Source organism: Solanum tuberosum, unplaced genomic scaffold, assembly GCF_000226075.1.
Source record: "Solanum tuberosum cultivar DM 1-3 516 R44 unplaced genomic scaffold, SolTub_3.0 scf00268, whole genome shotgun sequence".
NCBI lineage: Eukaryota > Viridiplantae > Streptophyta > Magnoliopsida > Solanales > Solanaceae > Solanum > Solanum tuberosum.
The window spans coordinates 779,010-801,718 of NW_006239190.1; the positions used below are offsets into that span (position 1 = coordinate 779,010).

General features: G+C 37.4%; 2 protein-coding genes across 2 annotated transcripts in view; one reads left to right on the forward strand and one right to left on the reverse strand.

Moving 5' to 3' along the window:
• The first annotated feature begins 792 nt into the window (after positions 1–792).
• LOC102601979 (ATP-dependent DNA helicase SRS2-like protein At4g25120) lies at positions 793–20,928 on the forward strand. The gene is made up of 29 exons (XM_006358137.2): positions 793–1,044; positions 1,852–2,746; positions 2,828–2,869; positions 3,000–3,163; positions 7,399–7,585; positions 8,344–8,400; positions 8,475–8,580; positions 8,675–8,808; positions 8,934–9,008; positions 9,114–9,239; positions 9,314–9,445; positions 9,543–9,626; positions 9,706–9,819; positions 9,914–10,014; positions 10,389–10,455; positions 10,739–10,789; positions 11,305–11,382; positions 11,578–11,787; positions 11,917–11,955; positions 12,167–12,238; positions 12,350–12,436; positions 12,512–12,568; positions 16,453–16,634; positions 17,759–17,852; positions 18,100–18,150; positions 19,064–19,126; positions 19,236–19,295; positions 19,829–19,891; positions 20,484–20,928. Exons 1-29 carry the CDS (start codon positions 887–889, stop codon positions 20,571–20,573), a joined length of 3,639 nt encoding a protein of 1,212 aa, XP_006358199.1. The 5' UTR covers positions 793–886; the 3' UTR covers positions 20,574–20,928.
• A 132-nt stretch (positions 20,929–21,060) lies between these two features.
• The window catches only part of LOC102601642 (uncharacterized), a 10,946-nt gene continuing 9,297 nt past the window's right edge, over positions 21,061–22,709 (reverse strand). The window contains exons 7-8 of the mRNA XM_006358136.2: positions 21,909–22,045; positions 21,061–21,285 (exon numbers count right to left, since the gene is read on the reverse strand). Coding sequence (XP_006358198.1) covers positions 21,208–21,285; positions 21,909–22,045 — 215 coding nt within the window. The 3' untranslated portion in view covers positions 21,061–21,207. The remainder of the gene's footprint in view (positions 21,286–21,908; positions 22,046–22,709) is intronic.

The window sequence follows — 22,709 nt, forward strand, 5'->3', positions numbered from 1 at the left end:
GCTTCATAGTTCAAACTTCAAACAACCTCCCTCATCCTTGAGTTGAACCGATAAAAACGTTTATATATCATTTCCCCTTCTTGTCAATCATCCTTCTTATTTGTGAACACTAGTTACCTCACTTTAGTGTCATGTTTTTGTTTACTTTTCTGTTTTTTGTTCTTGTCTTTAGATAAGTTGAAAGCAAAAAATTCATTACGCACAAAGAAAGTTGATAAGGAGGCAGAGTCCACCAAATTGCAGCCAACACTTTTATATTTCATGATTTAGCAGTTGCAGTGAAAATTTTCGAGGTGATTATCATCTTGGAGAAGGAGGCTTTGGTAGAGTTTACAAAGGGGTGATTGAGTCCATTCATGTCTGTTCTCATCAACTCTTTTTGCTTTTTGCCTTTTGCTAATAATGGAATGTAACAAAGAAATCAACAGTTTGATTTGCTTCTAGTCTACCAGATTATGTCGCACTCACTATTCTCTAAATAATGTTATTGCGTAAATCTTCAGAGTGAAATTAGGACGGGTGAAAGGAAGTTTCTTTGGTTCGTTTTTAAGAAAAGGATGAAATGTGGGAAAAGGGTGAAATTAGGGCTCTTAGAACGTCTATGTGGAGGTGGGTGGGGGTTGGGCGTGCACATGCGGAGTTTTTCGTTAAACAGAAGGGTACGTCTGGTCTAATAGTAAGACGAGAAGGATACTTTTGAGTCGAAAAATAATTTAAAAATGTGTATAATCTATTTCGAATAGTTGAAACATAGTTTTGACCCTTTTTCCCTAATTTGAAAAATCCCATTCCTGATTATCGGGAGGCAAAAGTAAGAGCGCAACAGAGTCAAGAAAAACCTTCCAAGGTTCTCACTCTCCTTCCATGCTAGAGAGGTAGAAACAACATGAATGAATCGGTAAACAACAAGGAGAATGTAGTTGGTAGTGGTGGCGGATTAACGGCGGAACAGAAAGCTCGAATCTCTTCAAAGTTCAGAGCAGCAAAGGCACTTCTTACTCGCAAAAGGCCACTCCATGATTGCTCCACCACATCCCTCGATAAGTACGCTTTTCTGTATTCAATTTCAAATTGATTGTTTGTTGCTTCTTCATAATCTGTTCACCTATAAAATAGACACATTAGCTATATCTATTTTTTAGGGCTCAAATCAATTCAATCAGAAGGGGAATTTGAAAAAAGTAAGTAGTTAGTGAATTTGATGTTTGCAACAAGTGAAGTCACGCAACATTTGATATTCCTTAAGGAGAACGCGGAGGCCACGAAGAAGCTAGCCCCTTGAGAAACTGTCCATTTGCAGTTACCTCTTTTTCAAGTTGATGGTGTAGAAATGAAAACTTCATAACACATCATTATCTACTTCCAACTTTATGTGCTAACCCTCCTAACCATGTATCTCTTCTTTCTAGGCTAGGATTACAATTTACACTTAACCAAAATTGCATAGAATTCACAACATCTTAATTGGAAAAAAGTTCGTCCTCCTTGGTAATATGCCCGTCGACAAGATTCCACTTATAAGTTCACTCATTCAGTGATCTAAGTTCCATTTTCCTTCGAAAGGCTATGGATTTTGATACTGATTTCTTCCCCCTAGTCATGAAATCAGTTAATAGCTCCTTGATAACTCAATTCCGATGCACTGATTACTTCTAATTTTGAATTTTGTGGTAGATGTATTGACCTTGAAAAATAAAGGTATCAACAATTTAAGTTAATCTGGAAATCGTTTTCTTTTTCTTGTATGCTTATTTGTTGTTCAGTATATGCTTCAAAAGTAAGTTTGAAATGCTTGTTCAAATTCTTTCTTCTTTGTTTAATGTTTTGATGTATCTGGTAATCTTTTATTAGAGTTGGAAAGGCTCAGAGAACTACATCATCAGATCGGATTAATGGTGATAAAAGGTTTCCTCTTACTGAGATTCCGATGAACACTCCGTCTCCCATCTATGAGAAGGGTTCCAAGAAAACGCTCAATGTCTTTACCACTGTTAAGGGCTCACAAGTCCGTGAACTTGACAGCAGCATCAATGCAAGGACCAAGTGTGAGATACAATTTCAAACAGTTGAAACTTTCAAGTTCTCTAGCAATAGAAGTGAATCAATTGAATCTAACCTAAGTGAAAACGGTGGAAGTGTTCAAGTGGAAAACATGGTTGGGTTGAATACATACATAACTCCAGTGAGGCAACCTGGATTTTCTGGCTTGAGTGAGTCATCCTTTTCATCAACTGTTCTAGATGATGATTTTGATGAACACATTTTGGACGAAATAGATGCTTTATGTGAGCAAAACTCAAAAGGAAAGCCTGGAATGAAGAGGTTCAACAGCATTCCAATTGAAAATCATCACATAAACAACTTGGACAAGGAGGATAACTTAAATGCTATTGTTTCTAGTGATAATTCAGGACAGGAGTGCATTTTGATATCAAGGGGCAATCAAGAAAGTGAAGCAGAAAGATCAAAGAGCAGTGGACCTGATAACTCAAATCTTGTCAGGTCAGATGAAGCTTTTAAAGTTGAATGCATTCTGAATTCAACTGGTAATCAAGAATGTGAAGTAGAGGATCCAAAAAGCTCCAAGGCCACAGATACTGGGAGCAAGTTGGAGGCAACAGATATCAGGAACATGCCTGAGGATTATATAAAGTATGTAGAGTCGCTGAATGACAGACAACAGGAGGCAGCTTGTAGTGACATTTCAATCCCCCTAATCATTGTTGCTGGACCAGGAAGTGGCAAGGTCTTTACTTTCTCATGGTTTAAAAATGAAATTTGTATATCTTCGTCAATAGTTGTTTGATTTCTTCTATTTGCATTTCAGACATCTACGATGGTTGGGCGAGTCCTGATGCTACTGCACAAGGTAGTGCGATGACTATAAGTGCTGATATATCATTATACTTTTGTCAATGCCATGTCTAGCACGTGACGGATCTAGTCAAGTATCTACTTCTGAGTTTTCTTCCTCTCCCTTCCTTTGCTTGTTGTTATAGGGTATTGGTCCATCAAACATTCTTGCTATGACTTTTACAACAGCAGCAGCTTCTGAAATGAGGGAGAGGATCGGAAGAGTTGCAGGGAAGACAGCAGCAAAGGAGCTCACGATCAGCACATTTCACTCGTTTTCTTTGCAACTTTGCCGTATGCATGCTGAGAAGTACGTATATCTTGATTTGGTTCTTAAATATTTAAGCAGTTGAACACTGAAAGAAGTAATCTTTTGCTTGCTATGTCTTGTTATGTTGAAAAAATGAGTCTCATGTAGCTCAAATACCTTCTGTTTACATGTCTTTTTAGGTTTTATTGTTTGGCAGGCAAACATTTATGAAAAGATGGCTGAAGATAAATCTAACTGGAAAGTTCCATACTTGAATTTTCCGAACCACAATGATTGCCACTGTTTTAGACTTACTACCATTAATTGATTGAGTAATGTCCTAATAAAAAGGAAAGCACAGGGTGATGTAGGCTACTACCGTTGTTGAGTTAGTCTATCATATTCTAAGATCAAGGTATTGCTAGTGAATTCCGTAATCCATGTTTCTGTACGGAATAATAGACTAGTTCAGAGCTATGCCTTTTGTCTTTTTCATGGTTCAAGAGTGATTGTCCTGCGGTAAGCTGTACCTCCTTTTGTAATAGCATATTTTACCTGGTATACTATACTTGCCACTCAATGGACTCGTATATTGTTATAAGTGGCTCAAATCAATTTAGCCATGCTTCGTTTTGGACAATTGATTAAACTTTCACGTTGTTCCAATAGGCATCAGAATCTAGTTTTCCATAGTTATGTGCATTACCCTGTACTGCCTCCTGGCTTCCCCAAAGCTTCCATTTTGTATATTCTATTGACAGAGAATCTCCCATCGCTGCTATGGTTCTGGTTAATAACATTTGGAATGGTAGAGGTATCTTTAAATTTGTCAACTTCTTTCGGAACCCTCTATCAATCTCCTAATCATTTAAGTTCCTTCTGAAACAAATATTCTACCCGTGAGGTGTCAGGAGTCTGCCACAGTTGCTTCAGGATTTCTGCATATAGAAAATGTCCGGAAAAGCAGACATCAAAGGTTCTTGCCGATTCCATGGTTCCTTCCAAATCATTGTCTTTAAACCATCATCCACCTTATAGGCAACATAATTGTTGAAGCTTGCCATAAATTTCTAATGCTCCTCCAAACTGATAAACTATTAGTGTTGACCACTTCATCAGTGCACCATTGACTTGATTGTCCATATTTGCTCCTGATCACCTCCTTCCATAAAGCTTGGCCTTCATTAGGATATCTCCATAACCACTTCATCAAAAGGCAATTATTATGTTATTTCAAATTTCTGATACCAAGACTCCTTGCTTTCTGCAATATCGGTGTTGATGCACACAATATTACCCCCATGTAGGTAATGGGTACCCATGTTTTGGACGGCGAAAGGCGACAAGGTTCTACCTCGCTTCACGACGAGGCGAGAGGCGAGGCTCTTTCCTTTTTGAAGTGAGGCACCAATTAATACGACTCAAGTATTAATAAGACAAGCAATGCTAAAACAGAGGAATGAGAAAGAAGAAACTGGCAAGATCGCAGGTTGAGAAAGAACAAAAAGTTGCCTTACTAGTTAAGGAGAAAGGAGAAAGAAGAAAGAAGAAAGAAGAAAGAAGAAGAGCGAGAAGAAAAACGGTCACAAAAATCGAAACAGAGGAGAAAGAAGAAGAAACGAGAAGAAAAACGAAGAGAAGGCGTACCCAACCTGAGCCCTGAAGTCTGAAGAAGAGAGTTGACTTTGAAGTTTGAGGTGTTTAAATCACAAATAGATCTTATTTTTACATTTTAAGTTTTAAATTGTTAAGTCAATTTTTTGTCTTTTTATGAAAGGTGACGCCTTTGTCTGGTCGCCTTGTCTCTCGTCTTGCGCCAAAGGTGCTAAGGCGAGCGCCTTTCACATTGATGGGTACAACACTGACTCTACAACTCAATTCTTGTGCTAACTCTTCAATGTTACCTACCTCAACCACTGGTATAATCTCACACTTACCGAGGTTGACCTTAAGCCTTGAGACAATCTTATGCCAAATAAGGATCTGCCTCAAATAAGACAACAAAGAGACATTTGGATCACACAACACCAACATATCATCTGCAAATAGAAGATGGATACCCTCAAATCAAATTGCCCCCTGAACAAGGCAGTGAAACCTCTCAATAATGCAATGACCCTATCCATCATAGTGGTTTGGGACGCAGGAAATAGAAAAAAGCGACAAGACCTTGCTTCGCTTAAAGCGTGAAGCAAAGCGCTTGCTTCATTGAAGTGAAAGTGCAATTTGAAAGAAAAAAGACCAAAATAAATAGAGACATTATATTAAGAAATATCCGGAGTCCCGTGTGACAAGAATGTACCACTAAAACTTAAAGGTAAGTTCTACAAAGTGGTGGTTAGGCCGACTATGTAATATGTGACGGATTGTTGGCCAGTTAAGAACTCTCATGTTCAGAATATAAGAGTGGCAGAAATGAGGATGCTGATGTGGATATTCTAGGAGAGATAAGATTAGGAATGAAGATATCTGGAAATACTTACAGGCAAAATGCTTTCTATCCACGCTCATGGACCACCAAATGACACGAGTCACCTAAAGCTGAATAAGGTAATTCTAGATGTATAAGCTAAAAATTAATACATCATGAATACCTGCAACAGTACAGAGTTGGGCTTGCATGTTCAGTTTACTGATAAAATCTGAAACTCCAAAGTTCAGAGTCAAGCTATCCAGGGATCCCTGAATATAAAATGGTAAATGGTAAGTTCAAGTATCTCAACTGTCATAAGCCATCATTTCAGATATGCTTTCAATTTTTGCCATCTGTTTCCAATTTGATTAAGCAGGCAAAACTTAAAAGTTAAGTTAGTAATCGGTTTTCATTTATATCAAAGATTCATCAAGTTTGGATTATAACATCAATTAGGGATCAAGGGTGTTTTGCCTTGATCACTGACGATCAATGGCTAAGAGGTCTTTCACAAAATTGAGGTAAAAGTTCTCTGGAATTTCACGTTAAAATGAGGAGTTACATGGGTATCCATAGTTCAGATACCCATTTTCATTTCAATTTAGTGAACTAAAGATGCATAAACATCATTGTACCATGCAGTGTTATCAAAGACGAAAAGCGCAAAAAACTCTAAGGTCCGTGGGGCTTTAAGCGCAAATAAAGCTTGGGCTTTAATGAAAAATGGCGCAAAGGGAGAAAAAAAATTACAAATATATATGTTTGGTCCAAGACTAATAATTATATGAATGACAAATATATGACCAAAGAAATTGAATTTTTTTATGATTAAGTGAAATATCAATTGTTTAGTGTCACTTCTTCATAAGAGGCTCATTGAAAAGGAAAAGTTTTTCTTAGAACTTTGATGACGACACTGAAGCGCACATAAAGCGAGGCGAAGCGCTCAACATGTTTTGAGCCTCGCTTTAGGGCTTAAGCGCGCCTTTGATAACACTGTATCTGGTACACCGTACAAGGTGGGAGTGACCTCCGTGGTGGACAAGACGAGGAAAGCAAAGCTGAGATGGTACAAGCATATGAAGAGGAGATGTGTAGATGCGCTAGTGAGCAGGTGTGAGAGGTTTGCCCTGATAGGTGTAAGGAGAGGTAGGTATGCCGAAGAAGTATTGGGGGAGGTGATAAGATAGGAAATGATGCATCCTGATCTTATAGAGGACATGATCTTAGATAGAAAGACATTGAGGTCGCGAATTAGGGTAGAATGTTAGTAGGTAGTGGAAAAGTGTCTCACTTTCCATCGGGTTAGGTTTGGTGGTTGTTTGTTTGGCACACTATATCCGTTTCTTCTTCCATAGCAGTGGTATCAACAACATTCCATTGTTGCTTGTCCCTCATTTTTTGTGCTTCGGTTATTGCATTATTTTAAAATTGCTATTGCTCCTTTTCTCTAAATGCTATGTACTACTTTCTCTGTTATTTCCTTTGTCTTCTTTACTTTTGTATGTCCTTTCATACTGCTCCGAATTGCAACACTTGAGCCAAGGGTCATTCAGAACCAACCTCTCTACCTCCATGATGTAGGGGTAAGTAATGCGTACACCCTATCTTCCTTCGACCCCACCAGTGGGATTTCACTGGGTTTGTTGTTGTTGTTGGAAGTTCAAAAACTAACACCTTTTGCTCAAGGTGTACTCCTCGCTTCACCTTAGCCTTTTTAAAGCATTGTTTAGAAGTTCTCTGTCTCTCTCCTCCACAACTAATGCATTTTATCTGATTTCTCCTTCACCTTCATATTGTCACATAGAAGGTAGTTCATTGCAATGTATCAGTTCTTGCGGTGATAAATTGTCTAAATAGACACATGTTAATTCATCAATAGGTTAGGTCGAACACCTGAATTTCTCATATATGGACATGGGCAGCAGAGAAGAGCTGTCATTGAAGCAGTCCGCTTACTGGATGAGAAAAAACACGGACCTCGTGATGAGCTTTGCCAGCTTAATGACAAGAATTCTCCTCAACATTTTAAGGAGAGATCAAAGAAGTGGTTAAAGTTTGTAACTCAAGTAAGTAGTTTTTGGGTTAAAGATACTGTTCCACTTAGTTTGGTTATAAAATTTTGCTGTCTTTTAAGTTTATATTTTGTCAAAAGGAGGACGCAACTTTGATTAATTTTATTGTATCAATCGAACAATCTTTTGATGTTTCACATATATGCCGGGTAGATGAAGAGTGACCTTTCTTTCCATTAGAGAATGCAGTATCTGCTGACTCTGCTCCATAGGAGTGACAGTATTTGGATATGCTGATTTGAAAGTTTCTGTCTATGGCATATAAGTGAACTATTTGAATATGTATAAACCAAATCAGCACCATATAATTTGTCTTCTTCTTTTTGGCATGTTGATAAAGACTCCCTTCTGTTTCAGTTTTTTTTTGTCTTAGAGGGTGTTTGGATTAACTTTTTAAAGGTAGCTTGTAAGCTAAAAGCCATAAGTTGGGAATATCCAACTTTTGGCTTTTATCTTATTTTAATACTTTTTTGGCCTAAAAGTAATTGCTTAAAAGCCAAAAACACTTGCAATAAGCCAATCCACATGATATGTTTCAGACCACAAGATTAAAGGACATTTTGGTACATTTCACATATCTTTAGTTTAAGACCACATGATTCAAAAGTCTTCTTTACTTTCTTAAACTCTGCGTCAAGTCAAAACTGAAACTCTCTCCTCTGTACCCTTTTCCCTTTCATATTCAAATAGGATGTGTGTTGCACGCTTAATGGTTGTTATACTTGTACTTACATCTCTCCACTGAAATACAGGCCAAGTCTGCAGGAAGGACGCCGGATGACTACTACAAAATTGGAAATGAAACTGGAGTAAGCCGATAATCAGGGATTTTTGGTATTTTATCGTTCATATTTCCTTATTCTGATCTTGTAATATTGCTCAGGCTGCAGTTCTGCAAAGCTACAACGATACATTAAAATCATGCAATGCTTTGGATTACCATGACTTGATCAGTTGTTCTGTCAAGCTCTTGACTGATTTTCCAGAAGGTTGACTTAAGCGTTTCATAATAGACTGTAACCTAGTGCATTGTGATATCGCAGTTGTCTGAATCTGTTTGATTTTCATTTTCTTCAAATGAAGTTTTAGAAGAGTGCCAGGAATTATGGAAAGCAATGGTGATTGATGAGTTTCAAGACACAAGTGCTGTGCAGTATGGACTTTTACATATCCTTGCATCACATAAACACATAACTATTGTTGGTGATGAAGATCAGGTGAAGCTAGTCTTTTCTTACTTTATCCAGTGAAACATTTTTTTCTCGTCTTGCTGTGACAAGTTCTTTACTTCTTTTTCCTTTCAAGTACCTTGCTGCTCAGAGTTTTCAATATCATTCTGCAGTCCATTTTTGGTTTTAGTGGTGCTGATGCCTCTGGATTTGATTCATTTCGGAAAGATTTTCCTTTGCACAAAGAGGTTTGGCAAACTCTTTATTATAGCTTGTCTTTTTAGTCCTTGTTTATATGAACTTCGGATATGGTTCTGATGGTCTGCTTATGATGTATATCAATCTCTATTCAGGTCAGACTTAGTAAAAATTACCGGTCCACACGTTGCATTGTTGAAGCTGCATCATTTCTTATACAAAATAATTCGAAAAGGTGCCAATCAAAACGTGTTCTTACTGATAATTCTGTTGGGTCAAAGGTAAATGATATTAGCGTTCTTATAAAGAAAAACATCCTCGATAGGAGTACCTTTTAACATATGATACGTTGCAGATAACTATCAAAGAATGCTGCAACGAGGATGCACAATGTTCTTTTGTTGTTGATAAAATATTAGAAATTGCTTCTGATGGCACAACTGAAAAGTCCTCTTTCGGCGACATAGCAGTTCTATTCCGGAGGCAGGTCAAGCTTTACCTAATGAAAAAGCAAATTTGTTTAAAATTTTTTGTGGGGTTTTGGCTGAAAATTCCTGCCTCTGTGGCTTCGTGTTGTACAACAGGTGTCGGGAAAAATCTTTCAAGCGGCATTTCGTAATAGAAAAATCCCATTCAATGTTCATGGTGTGGCCTTCTATAGGAAAAAGGTATCTTTTACCTCCCATCACTGCCAGATAGGTTCATATGCTTTTAAATAGTCGTTCACCTGGTATGTTCATGCAATAGGTGGTCAAGGGCATCATTGCTATGCTTAGAACAACTTTACCTGGTTCCGATGATGGTTCATTTCGAAGAGTATTCAAGGCCTTACTGCCTTCAGAAAAAGAAGAAAAAATGAAGGTTGTCTTCCGTATCTATTTTGGTTCACGTATGGGCACTATGGCTATCCAATGCCTATTTTATTTAAAGCTTATTTTGACATTTTCTGTCCTAGGTAATTGAACACATTGAAAAAGTTTCCACTGTAAGGAAAAGTAGCTTCATTTCAGCAGCAAGAGACATATTTAGTGCTAAAGTATCTGGCACATTTAAGAGGTTTGTTCTAGAACTCCTTGTTGTGAAGCTGTCGATGATAAATGATCTTTTCAGTGGTACAAGTTATGATCTTGACCATAAATTTTTTAACTACTTCATTGGGTGATATTATATATCTATCTATGTGTTCTCAAATACTATCTGGATTTCCATATTCTGCTTTGCCTCCCTACACATATTCTATTTCTTTTTCTTGTCTTCTGGAAACAAAGAAAAAGCTTTTGGTCCTCTGTTTTGGCTTGATATCGAGTCTAAATGTCTAATACAAGCAACTAGCTTCAAAGTACCTAGTTTCCCATTTCATTTGTAATTTACTGTGAATTAGTCTTGACTGTAACAAATAGGATTATAAATTTGTCTCTATTTATTTACAGGAGTCAACTTACTCAAGGGCGGAAGGTGTTGCTCATGATAGACATGATTTCAAAACTCGTCAAAAGGGTAAGTTTTTGAATCTTATGGATAATTCTGTTCTATTTGGATGTAAACCATGTGAAGCTTTATTGATATTTTATCATGTGTGCTGGATTACAAAATCGATTTATCTGTCTGGACAGTTGAAAAGGCATTTTCGAAGGGCATTGATTGATTATGCATGTAGCTGATGACTGATGTTGGTTTATACAATACTGAGTTTCATTTGTGCAATTTGGTGCTGAACTTTTTCTCATTTGGGGTTTGCTCAGATTGAATTCTTGGGTAATATTGCGTGTTATACTTGCAGGAAGAGTCCATTTCAGCTGTCATTACTTCAGTGGCTAACATGATACCCCAGGTTGGTTGTTGTATTATAAAAACACAAACCTAAAAAGTTATATTTGTATGGAGAAAAAGAAAGATATACTTCCTCCGCTCCAATTTATGTGGCAGCATTACTCTAATTTTGCTAATAATTTAACTTAAACTTCTCTTTTACTCTTAATGACATACTTTTATAACCACACAAATATTGTGATTAAGACCACAAGTTTCAGAAGTCTTCCTTTCTTTTGTAAACTTTGTGCCTAATCAAACTATGCCACATAAATAGAACAAAGGGAGTATATGATAACAAGCTTCCTACTTTTGTCTGTGGAAATCTCGTTGAGAATTTCTAACGTCTTTGTCAAATCAAATCTTAGTTATTTGTTCATCACCTCCACCATCTTTCTTTTAATTTATTTATTTCAAGCTAATGAAAGTTTCTTCTCATTAAAAGTGTCTATTTCATGCTAATCAAAGTGTCTTTCAGATTACAGCTTTTATACTATAAGCACCTTAATCTTTTGACATGTGACTTCCATTCTGTAGAAATACCTTCTTGAACAGCGGGCAGTTCATGATAATGATGGAGGGAAGTTGCTTAATGAAGATCATGACGTTAGACCTGTAAGTGTAATATGTTCCTTTGTGGTCTTGTTTTTTTATTTTCACCTTCACTGCTAATGCTTGGCTTCTTCTATGTGAACTTATTCTTATCTTCTGTTTCTGTTTGACTCTCTTTTCATTATTTTTCCTGTATAAAAATCGTTGCAGCAAGTGAAATGAGCAGATACATCAGAAGCAGTTTGTTTAATGGTGCAGGTTCTTCAATATCTATTGGACGATGTGTCTGATTTCCTAAAAACTCATAAGAATCCCATAGAAGGAGAAAGTGAATGCAAAACAGAAGGACAAGGTTGCGCCAACATACTGAAAGCTTTTATCGATCATATATCTGAACGGGAGAATGAAAATTTCCGTACAAGGAGACATGATAACAAAGACTCTGTTACAGTCACGACAATTCATCAGGTTTCTGAATTCTCTAGCAATATGTTATTTCACTTTGCTTCCTGTTGCTTCATTTCCAATGTCCATATTTTGTGGAAAATTAATTGAATTTTTCCCTTTTTCATTTCTTCCGTTTGATTTTTTGTGTAGTCAAAAGGCTTAGAGTGGGATACGGTTTTCATAGTGAAGGTATGATATGAGATTCATGCTTTCAGCATTGTTTTTATTCTCTGTATATCAAATGTTACATCACATTAATTGGACGAGCAAGGAGAGGGATAGTGGACTCCTCTTCCCACCCCTTTTAGTCATCAGACAGACTTTTTATTCTCTACAACACCATTATTGTTTGCAACGGGAAAGGTATAATCTGGAGCTAATGCTCGCATAAATTGGTCAGGCAAATGAATCGGAGATTCCCTTGTTACATGAATTTAATGGCATCACAAATGAAAGGAGCAACTCAATTGAGGTATTTATGTTTTTGAAATTTGAATCATTAGAGTAATTCATCCCTTCTATAATATAAATCTCTTTTTATCCACTTCGAACATAACTTTTTTCTTGTTCTTGGCAACTTTAGGAGGAGAGACGCTTACTATATGTGGCAATGACTCGTGCACGGAAAAAGCTTTTCATTTTGCATGTAATTATGGATTCAAATTGGCAGGTATGATGAACGGTTTGCTCTGGTTTATCTTGGCTTTATTATTTCTTTCTCAAGCCTAGACACACTTGCTTTCAGGTTCTTCAACCTTCACGTTTTCTGAGAGAAATTCCCCGTCATCTTCAAGAGACCCAGGTAAGATGTGTTTCAGTTGTAAGTATGTCTGTTACAAATGTTGTGTAACACCCCGGTAATTTTAACGCTAAGGCCCGAACGAACCATTCTTTATTTTCATGTAAGGTCGTATTGGGTGATTCTTAAATTGCTCATATTTGTAAAGGTCAATTCTTTAGTGTGAGAATTGATTTGGATATAAATTAAGGTCACAAGAACCCCTAGCACAAAGTTGAGTTGAAAACTTCCTTACCGATTAAGTTTTGACATAAAATTCTAATTAGGTCAACTTCAAACGATCATATCTCTCAGTACAAAATGAATTAGGTGACCCATGACCTATCAAATTGAAGGTCTATGAGTCCTCTTTCCAATGCCACCAAGTTTGCCTCATTTTGAGTTCGGAGTAAAAAGTTATGGCCGTTTTACCAGAGACCGTCGCATCAGAGTTCCCAGAAGTCAATTCCTACGAGTTGCTTCTATGGGTTGTAGAAATTTCGACGACCCGTACTGTCAACTCGTAGAAAACTTCAAAGAAGTCAATTTTTGGGGTCCAATTCCTACGGGCCGTAGTTTGGACCCGTAGAATGGACTTTTGAGCCTGAAAAAATTGTATAAATTCTATGTATTAGATCTACGGTCCGTAGAAACTTCTACGGGTCGTAGATGGACCTGTAGAATAAAATTTTGAGCTTTAAAATTCAATAAAAATTCCACGGATAGGATCTACAGTCCGTAGATGGACCCATAGAAGTTTCTCGTCAGTTTTTAGGAGGGGTAGGTAAGTCTTTTCCCACCCCTTCTAGGCCTAAACCACGACGTTTTACACCTAGTTAAGGGTTTAAATAGTGTTAAACAATCCTTATATGTTCATTAACACTTCCAAGTCTTAGAGCAAGGATCCAAGAGGAGAAAGCTAGGGTTTTGAGCGTTCTTTGAGTTTTCACCAATTTGGAGAAGACTATTAGGAGGGGGATTTAGGGTTGGGTTTGAGGAGGGGGGGGGATTTCTTTGATTTGGTTTTTTTATTTCCCTGAAGAACAAAGTTATTGGCGAAATCGGTTAAAACTCGAAGAACGCTCAAAACCCTAGCTTTCTCCTCTTGGATCCTTGCTCTAAGACTTGAAAGTGTTAATGAATGTATAAGGATTGATTAACACTATTTAAACCATTAACTAGGTGTAAAAACGTCGTGGTTTAGGCTTAGAAGGGTGGGAAAAGACTAAACTACCTCTCTTAAAAACTGACGAAAACCTTCTACGGACCGTAGATCCCATCCGTGGAATTTATATTGAATTTTAAGGTTCAAAATTTCATTCTTCTTGCCAAGCACTGCAACCTTTCTCAATCCATTGGGCTTTCTTACTTGCTTGGTGCCCTGTCTTGCCAATTCTTGTTGTTTGTTCCATTTCTTTTAGGGAAAAGGGACGGATTTACCCCCGAACTTTAATAAATGGTACGTATATGCCCTCCGTTATGCTTTGTGTCCACATAAGCCCTTGCCGTCCAATTATAGGTACACATATACCCCTCTCACTAACGGACCCCTAATTTCTTACACGCGTCTTAATCCTATTGAACTACCCGTTTGACCCTTTTTTTTAACCCATAACCCAACTATCTACCCCATAACCTAATACCCACTAAAAATCGTGCTTTGCTTGCTGTGACTGCTTCTTCAACTCACAACACCATCTCTGTGATTGCCATTAGCTCTAATAAATCTAGGACTTGGAAAGCCATTTGCAGATTACTCTTGCTGATGTGGCTGTCATAGCTCAAATTTATACAGACTTGACTGGAGGTGCATGCTAAATTGGAGAGCAGCCAATAAAAGGTCTCTTGGATCCAAAAGCAATGGCAAGGCAGGCTGTCGGAGAAGCACTCACAAATCTTGTTTGGGCGAAAGTTACATCTCTTTCTGATGTTAAAGCAAGTGGCAATTGGATGTATGCTACAAAATTAGATGGTGAAGGAGCTGCAATGTATGATGCTGTTGTTGCTCTTTCTGAAGCTATGATTGAACTTGCCAAATTGGACTTCTTTGGAAACCTGCGAACAACACACACATTAATTTCTGGAATGCCTCTTGGATTCGACCAAATACCCCTCTTAAATCATCATCATCTTATCACAACACTCAATAAATTTACCTCTGAGTAAATCATCATCTACTTATCAGTTCAATATCAGTTCGACGAAGACAAGGTGGAATCGACGAAGACAAACTGGAATCGCGGCGGATAGTTGGAGTACGGGCTACGACGTTAGGGTTTTGGTGTGTGAGATACGGCGGGGACCTCCGACTAGGGAAAGGGACCGATTTTGGTGTGTTAATTTGGGTGTTTTAATTAGGATTCTTTTAGAGGAAATTGGGTGGGTATTGGGTTATGGGGCGGATAGTTGGGTTATGGGTTAAAAAAGGGGTCAAACGGGTAGTTCAATAGGATTAAGACACGTGTAAGAAATTAGGGGTCCGTTAGTGAGAGGGGTATATGTGTACCTATAATTGGACGGCAGGGACTTATGTGGACGCAAAGTATAACGGAGGGCATATACGTACCATTTATTAAAGTTCGGGGGTAAATCCGTCCCTTTTCCCTTTCTTTTAATTAGGTGTACAACCTAAAATCAATTTAGATTGAACCATTTAGTTTCTCTGTGTTGTAAGAGAGAGACGAATATTTACTTCATTCTTTTGTTTCATTTCTTCTGGAACAATCACAAAACTCTTTTTTATCCAGGATCTACTACCAGAAATTCAATGTGTAATCTCAGCATTCTTGAATAATCTCATTTTTCAATTATTCAACCATTTCATTTTACCAAGCTCAATGTTAGGCAGAATAGTCAGCATTTATCTCTTTCGATGCAACAACAAGATCTTTTACTTTAGTAAAGATTTAGTTTATGAGAATAGCCAAACACAAACGGAACGACAAACTCCTTTTCAACTTCAAATTTTTTTAATAACTCAATTCTTTTCTATATGCCTATAACACATTCGACAAAGTGAGATTAACTAATCAACTCTTAATTGATCTGCATAAGCTTCTAATATGCAAGTTAATAGAGCCATTTTTATGGCTGTTATCCTAAAATATTGAAGTAAAATACTTCTTAAATTGAATTTATTTAGATAATTTGGTATGTGAATCTTATTCTTTTTGACAACATTTTGTTTTCTATCGCAATAGTCTGAGATTAAGATTATATTTTTGATAAATGCGGATCCACATTAGATTATTAATTAAGATAAGTTGCATCAGTGCCCATGAAACCTTTTGTGCGATGTGTGTTTGAAGTTTCCGAAAACTGAGTTTGCTTTTTGTTTTTTTTGAAAAAAGTGGTTGTTGGAGTTGTTTTTGCAAAAGAACTTTAGTACTTCAAATTCATTATTTTAAAATCTTTTGTATCTCGAAAACTTGTTTTAAGAGCTTTTGAGTTCTTTAAAGAGCTGAAAACTGAGTTTTGGAAATCTTGAAAGAATGTTGGTACTTATTTTTTGCAAACACTACTCAACAAACATTTTTTCCTGAGAACTCAATATGAGTTTGGAGACAGTTTTTGGTAACTCCAAAACAAAACACGACCTTTTAGTCTATAGCAACTTATACAATCCACTAAAATTGTTTGGTTGGCAAGATGGCCCTTGACATTCTGCAGAGGCTGCAACTTACCACAGTTTAGAGATGATTTTGTTTGTTTGACTTACTTAATATTTGATATCTAAACACACTGTAAAATAAATTCATCTGGAGCTTATGGGTTTTCAAACACTACCTTGCACTTTTGCCAATTTTCTTATGAGTAAAGTAACCTGTCATTGTCTGCTTAATTTGCATTTCATGTTTTTCCGGTAGATCAAACAAATACCTTCTTGCTAACTTTTTTTTTTCTAATAGGAAGAGCTGACCAATCACCAAAAACTCCAAAAGGAAACTCCTCAGAGTGGTTCAGCCGAAAAGGTGGAATCTGTTGATCATAGAATAACAATAGATGATCCTCTCAGTGAACCAGTTGACGGAATGTCCAAAGAGTCAATTGACACAATGGAGCTGTGCAATTCCAAAATCTTCCTAAAAAGGTTTTCTTCGTTCAATCATCTTAATGGGTAGAAAAAGATATTAGTTCCCCTGTCCCAAATTGATTGTCATACTTGAGCTGTAAATGAGCTGAATTGAACTTACCCTTTAACGGGCAACTTCACTCTGCCCAGTTTCTATTGGCTCGAACTCGAGCCCGTTCATGTAGTTGGGTTGATGTAGAGTTTGCTTTTATTGTCTATGTTGTCTGAATGAGCCAATAAAGAAAATTTTGAACGGAAACAAGACTAGCATTACATGTTAAATACATGACAAATGGGAATTTCTTATCAAGTAAAAATTGATATATAAAAATCTAAGTTAGCTTAGCTTTTGTGAACAGTAAACAAGTCAAGTCAATCTTTCGCAAGCTTGAGTCTTGTTATATGAGCTTGACAGTGGGCTCAAACATTTTTTCCCGTCAAAAACCATTGTAATGGTGGGTGTTGGGTGGAGAACCCAACAAATTTACCCTTAGCATGTCTAATCCTAAGACATGGAAGACTCGTTTGGACATTCTTCAAAAGTGGTCTAACTTGACGAGGCAAAGAAACAGCTTGACTGGAAAACATGTTTTCTCCCTGTCTTTCACCCCAGTTGGCTGATATGTCAGCAACCATATTGCTCAAACTCAGTTTGTTTATTCAAATAACGGGTGTTCAAGGTTTACTCATGAAGAATCAGCTCACTATAACTTTGGTTGTATTTCTTGATTAGTAAAATAGAGCCTACAATATTTTTATTTTTTTTGTAACGAATAGAGCCTGCAATATTTTCACTAGCTTATTATGTAAAAGGTGACATGGGTCTGTTAGATAACATGACTTACAAATCTCAGTGGAGGCAAAAAGCACTAGGTGATTTCTTCCCATCTGCCTAAGCCTAGGCAGACTGTTTTACCCAGTACATGTGTGGGTGGGAGCTAGCAAGTACTCGATGAATTACTCGTAGGGCGTACAAGGTGGCCGAGACCCCACCATTATTAAACAAAAGAAGATAACATGGAATTATTTTGTCCTAGTACTGGTAAATTAGGACACTTATGATTGGGCAAAGAGACATAAGAATACTCCTGTTTATTATTTGGAGCCTAACTTTGATTGAATTTCTGATCTGATCTACCCAGATTTAATGCGGAAGACCGAACAGTTGTATCTCATTTATTCCATCAATGGGCCAAAAAGCCTGCATTTCAGGAACCACAGAGGTTGCTTAAAAAGGTCAAAGTTTGTTCATTTGTTTTATTTTCTTTATGATTGGGTATATTTCTTAGGCAAGAGGAGCAATATTAACATTTAACTTCATGTATCCAATATTCCAATGTATCTTAAGTCAACACAGGCAAAGACCTGCTTATGGATGTTGGCAAATGGCGAGAATCATGCCACATGAAGTTTTAAAAACAGTTTGATTCAGTACCGTAACACAAGGCTGGATCTTAACATATCTGTCTTTTGGCATCTTCAGGTGGGTTTTGTCATTGATGAGCGCCTTAGAGTCAAGAAGAGCACTCACAAGGTCTTAGCCCTGTTTTTTTTTCCCATTTCAACAATCAATTTTGACTGCATTTTTTCAGATAAATTAATAACATGACTCCAAAAATTCTGGTAATTCATTCCCTGATATTTTTCTTTTAGTTTTGGGCAGCACCCTTGCTCAAAAGTCATAGCTGATATTTGGTGCCAACACCTAAATGCCAATAAAATTAGATAACCAAACCTCATGGTCTAGTTCTCATTATAGGAATCCCTTCAGTTGCACCTCTTCTCCACCAAATTCTTCACCACCTTCTACCTCAGTATCCACCTTATGCCTTCATCCTTTGCCATCTGCTAGTCTCTCGTCTCTTGGGTTGGGGGCGTGACTACTACCTATTGGAAGGATAATGAAAAACTGGTACCTCCATTCTCCAGAAGCATGATGCTTTCTGTTTCCTTTGGAACCATGAGTCTCCATTTCTCTTCTTGTCGAATCTCTATTTTCAGAAAAATCAATAATAATATGGAAAAAAAAATTATTTGCCACCATACAACAAAACAGCTGTCTGTGAATCTTAGTATCTGCCACCTTAAGGGTGATAAAGAAATGGACCTTCTACTTAACTCTACCCCAAAAGCTACCTCATGAGGGGATGATTGCCAAAGACCATAGAAGGAGACCAAAGGACCCTATCCCACCGATGTGAGATACTCAACACTCCCCCTGCACACCCAGGGATATCTGGAGTGTGGGCAATATAAGACAGGGAGCCCAACATAAAAAATAAGGAATTGGGATAGGCATTCAGGAAGTGAAGTATGCCTATTTGTTGTGACCTGATGCGGCATTACTTGTTAAAAAGAATATTTATGATCAAGTTTTACCTCTTAATCTTTCTGAAATTTATTTCCACGTGTTCAATGTGCTCACATGTTTTTTGTTGATTTTCTAGGATGTTTTGCGTGCCTTAAAGTCCTCATTAACTTGTGAGGAAGCTTTGCATTATGCTAAATCTGTAAGTTAGCATCTCTGTCCGCAGTTTCTTAAGTACGTCAAGTATAGATTTATTCTAAAGAACCGCAATGTAAGTTAGCATCTCCATCAAATATTTCTTGTCCGGTTAGGTGTTGAACTGGGAGAAAATTCCTGCTGAGAAGCGTGCTTACATAATGAGAGAGAAACAGGTATCAGCTTAAACTCAATCTCCTTTAGTTCTCTTGCAATTTTTATCACATACATGAACAAGTGAAAGGCCTCCCTCACTTGCACTCTGGCAGCACAAGGCCTTTGGTGAGGCATCCTGGGCTCCTGCCCAGTCTCCTCGTGATGCGAGTGCTGGCGTGAGGGAGCCTGGGACTTGCCTTGGTTCTTTTCTATTTCCCTTCAAACTTGTGTACTATTTCCATTTCAAACGCATTCCAACTTGTATCAATTAATTCACTACCCTCATATGGTCCACACACAACTCGGGGTTACTTTAGTTACACCATTAAGCACGTAATTAGTCCAAATTAATTATTATAAATCACAGGGCTTTAAAGATTTCATAAGCACAATGTGGATGGATGACGTTATCGACAATCCATCCCTTTCTGTTTCCCTATTCTCAGTACACATTAAAGAATAAGACGACAGAGAAAGCTTAGTGTGCATTTCGTGGTGTTTCCCCAAAAAGATTATTATTCTTCACTTGTTAATCACACGTTTTCCCTTGTAGGAATACTTCCAAAAACTACGAATTGAAAGTGCAATGGGTACATCAGAACCAACTCCCAAACAGGTATGCAGAATTTGTTATTCCCTAATCTTCTTTTGTTTTGTACTCATTGCATACAGGACAGAATTGTTAGTTTAACCGACTATAACGCATTTTCAAAAATATTAACTGATGTACGTAAGCTGAAACCTGTAATCAACTTTGTGTGCGCTCTTCAAACTTAGTGAATAGATGTGGACAGTCCAAGACATCCGGGACCGGAAGTATGCTTCACATAAAGTGGGTACAGTTTGAGTATGTTGCTAGCTACTATATAGAGTACTTAGTTGCAACATGTCCTATCCTCTTATGTCTTATTCATACTTAACATCCCTTTGTACTCTTTAGTGGTTTATAATACGCAAGGCTTGAGGGGTCTAGGGTTTTGCTTAGTGGTGTTCCTTTCACTTGCTTGGGTGGATCTTAGATTAAATATTTGGAAAACATTATAATGATGCACATGATTTGCTGCTACAGATTTTATAATGGTCACAAGTTTTAACAATAATCAGTACACATGCACACAATAATATTGTCTGTTAAGGCTTTAAGCAAGGCCAGCGTTTTGGGGCTCAGGGTGTCTTATTCAGTCAGTTACTTCGTTTCCTTGTGGCAGATTGCATATCTTCAGAGTCTAGGATGCACTACTGTTCCTACATCCCGTCTCCATGCATCACGGTTGATTGAAGAATATAAATCCTTGTAGCACGAGATTGAGACTTGATGCGAAAATTGCTTAATTCTTGAGAGTCCGTGGCAATGCCAGCATCAGTGCCTGAGCAGGTCGACAGGGAAAACAAGGTCCGTGCATATGGGTATTATGAAGTCTGTTCTCTCTTACAGGTTTTGGTGTCACGCTATTTATAATTCCGTACATGGTGTAGATGCTGTTGTTTCACATTGTAAATTGTGTTTAGAAATATGTTTCCCAAAGATCGAGTAGGCATTTATCAATCGTGGATAAAGTTGCCTCCGCGAAGCATGGCCTCACAAATTTCTCCACATATTTGTATATATATGTGAAGCTAGCTGTTATTTCACTTTCACAGTTTCATTGCTTTGCTTTTGCTTTATTCCTGATGTTGATAGTTTGTTAGATTCTTGAAGACACTTGTATATATAAATTTACAAATTCCAGATTTCGTGTAGACTTGCATAATAAAGCAAATCATGCATATAGAAGTAGAACATTATTGGTCCTTATAATGAAGACCAAGATTTTCTCATACTAATTTAAACCGACTCTTATAAAATAGGTGTTGTTCATTTAGCGGTGACGCTTCATCTAAACTTTACATATTCAATATTAAGAGTTCCAGTAAAGGAAATCTATATTCTATTTAATCAAATGGATCAATTCGTGGGTCGTGTTCACTTGCCATAGCCATCCCAGTACAAAGACACGTAGGGCACATGACCTGCCAAAGATAGAAGTTCAACTTAATTTATAGTCACTGAATAGATAAACTAGAGTGGAGAATGATACATTCAACAAAAATACAGAATGCTACGTGGTGATGCAAATACTGATGGGGAGATACATTGTCAAAATTCTTATTATTAAAACTAATAAAAGGAACCTTCAAATCACTATTATATACCGGGGATGTCTCATAGTAATGTCTAATAGCTACTTGCGTTATTTGGAATATGTTTCTATTGTCCACCAAGGGCCAGCCATGAGTAGCTCTGGTTTTAAGTAGCAAATGTAGAAGTCAATCAGTACGATTCCTCTCCTCTCTTTATTCCTTTGGTTGAATTTTCTCCTCCTAACCCCAATCCCTGTGCGCCTTTTGTACCATATTTAAAGGCACAGAAACATGAGTGCTGATGAAATAAGAAAAGAAACCAAACCTTAACCAGGGTCAAATTTTTAATCTAACTTGACAGTCCCACCAAATGTTAAAAGAATAAGTGCCCCCTATCCCTGCTGTTTCATATCGCTTCAGGAAAGAGATGTTCAATTTATCCAGTCTAATTTATACGCTGTATGTGCACAGAGTGGACAATTTGGAGCCAATGATTTGAACAATACACTCACCTTTCCTGAACCTGAACAGTTGGAACACCTCTCTGTTTTAGGTGGTGACAGAGGCTTGCCTGCACCATAAATTGTTGAAACAGGCTCGATAAGAACAAGAGATCCAGTGTTGGAACATCGTGCACAAGCAAGATATCCTGCATATACATTTAGCAACTATCATAAAATTCACCTGCATTCCAATTGCTCGCCAGTTGGAATGCTATTCCTACACAATATTTGTTCTATTCAAAAAGGGAAAAAGGAAAATTCCTTCCAGAATCCAAATATTTAAACAAAGAAAGCCCAACTTTGCATTTTCTTAATTAGTGATGATTCACAGTAGCAAGTAAGTTGCAGGACCTTCTGTGATGGCTGAACTATTTGAACAAGTAAAGCACTTTTGAAAGGTAATCCACAGAAAACATGAAAAAGATGTTGCTAGGATAATTCCATAATATGTTGTCAAACTATTTCAATAGCTTGAACCGATTTGTAAAGTAACTAGACTTAAATTTTTGAATTATTAAGGGCTAACCCATCGGTGGCCCCCTAAATTTGGCACCAACTTTCACTTAGGCACCTCAAGTGGGCAATGTTCATTTTAGACACCTCATGTAGGGTCTCGCTGTGTCATTTTGACACTTTTTGCTGACTAAGCACAGTACGTGTGCTACACGAATTTTGAGCGCGTCAGAGACTTTTTTTGTAAATATTCTGATTATTTTTTGTAAATATTTTCTTCTCATTCTTCTTCCTTGCTTTCTCCCTTCCATCTTCCCCACCTTCTACCATCCTCCATCACCACACAACTTTTTTAAA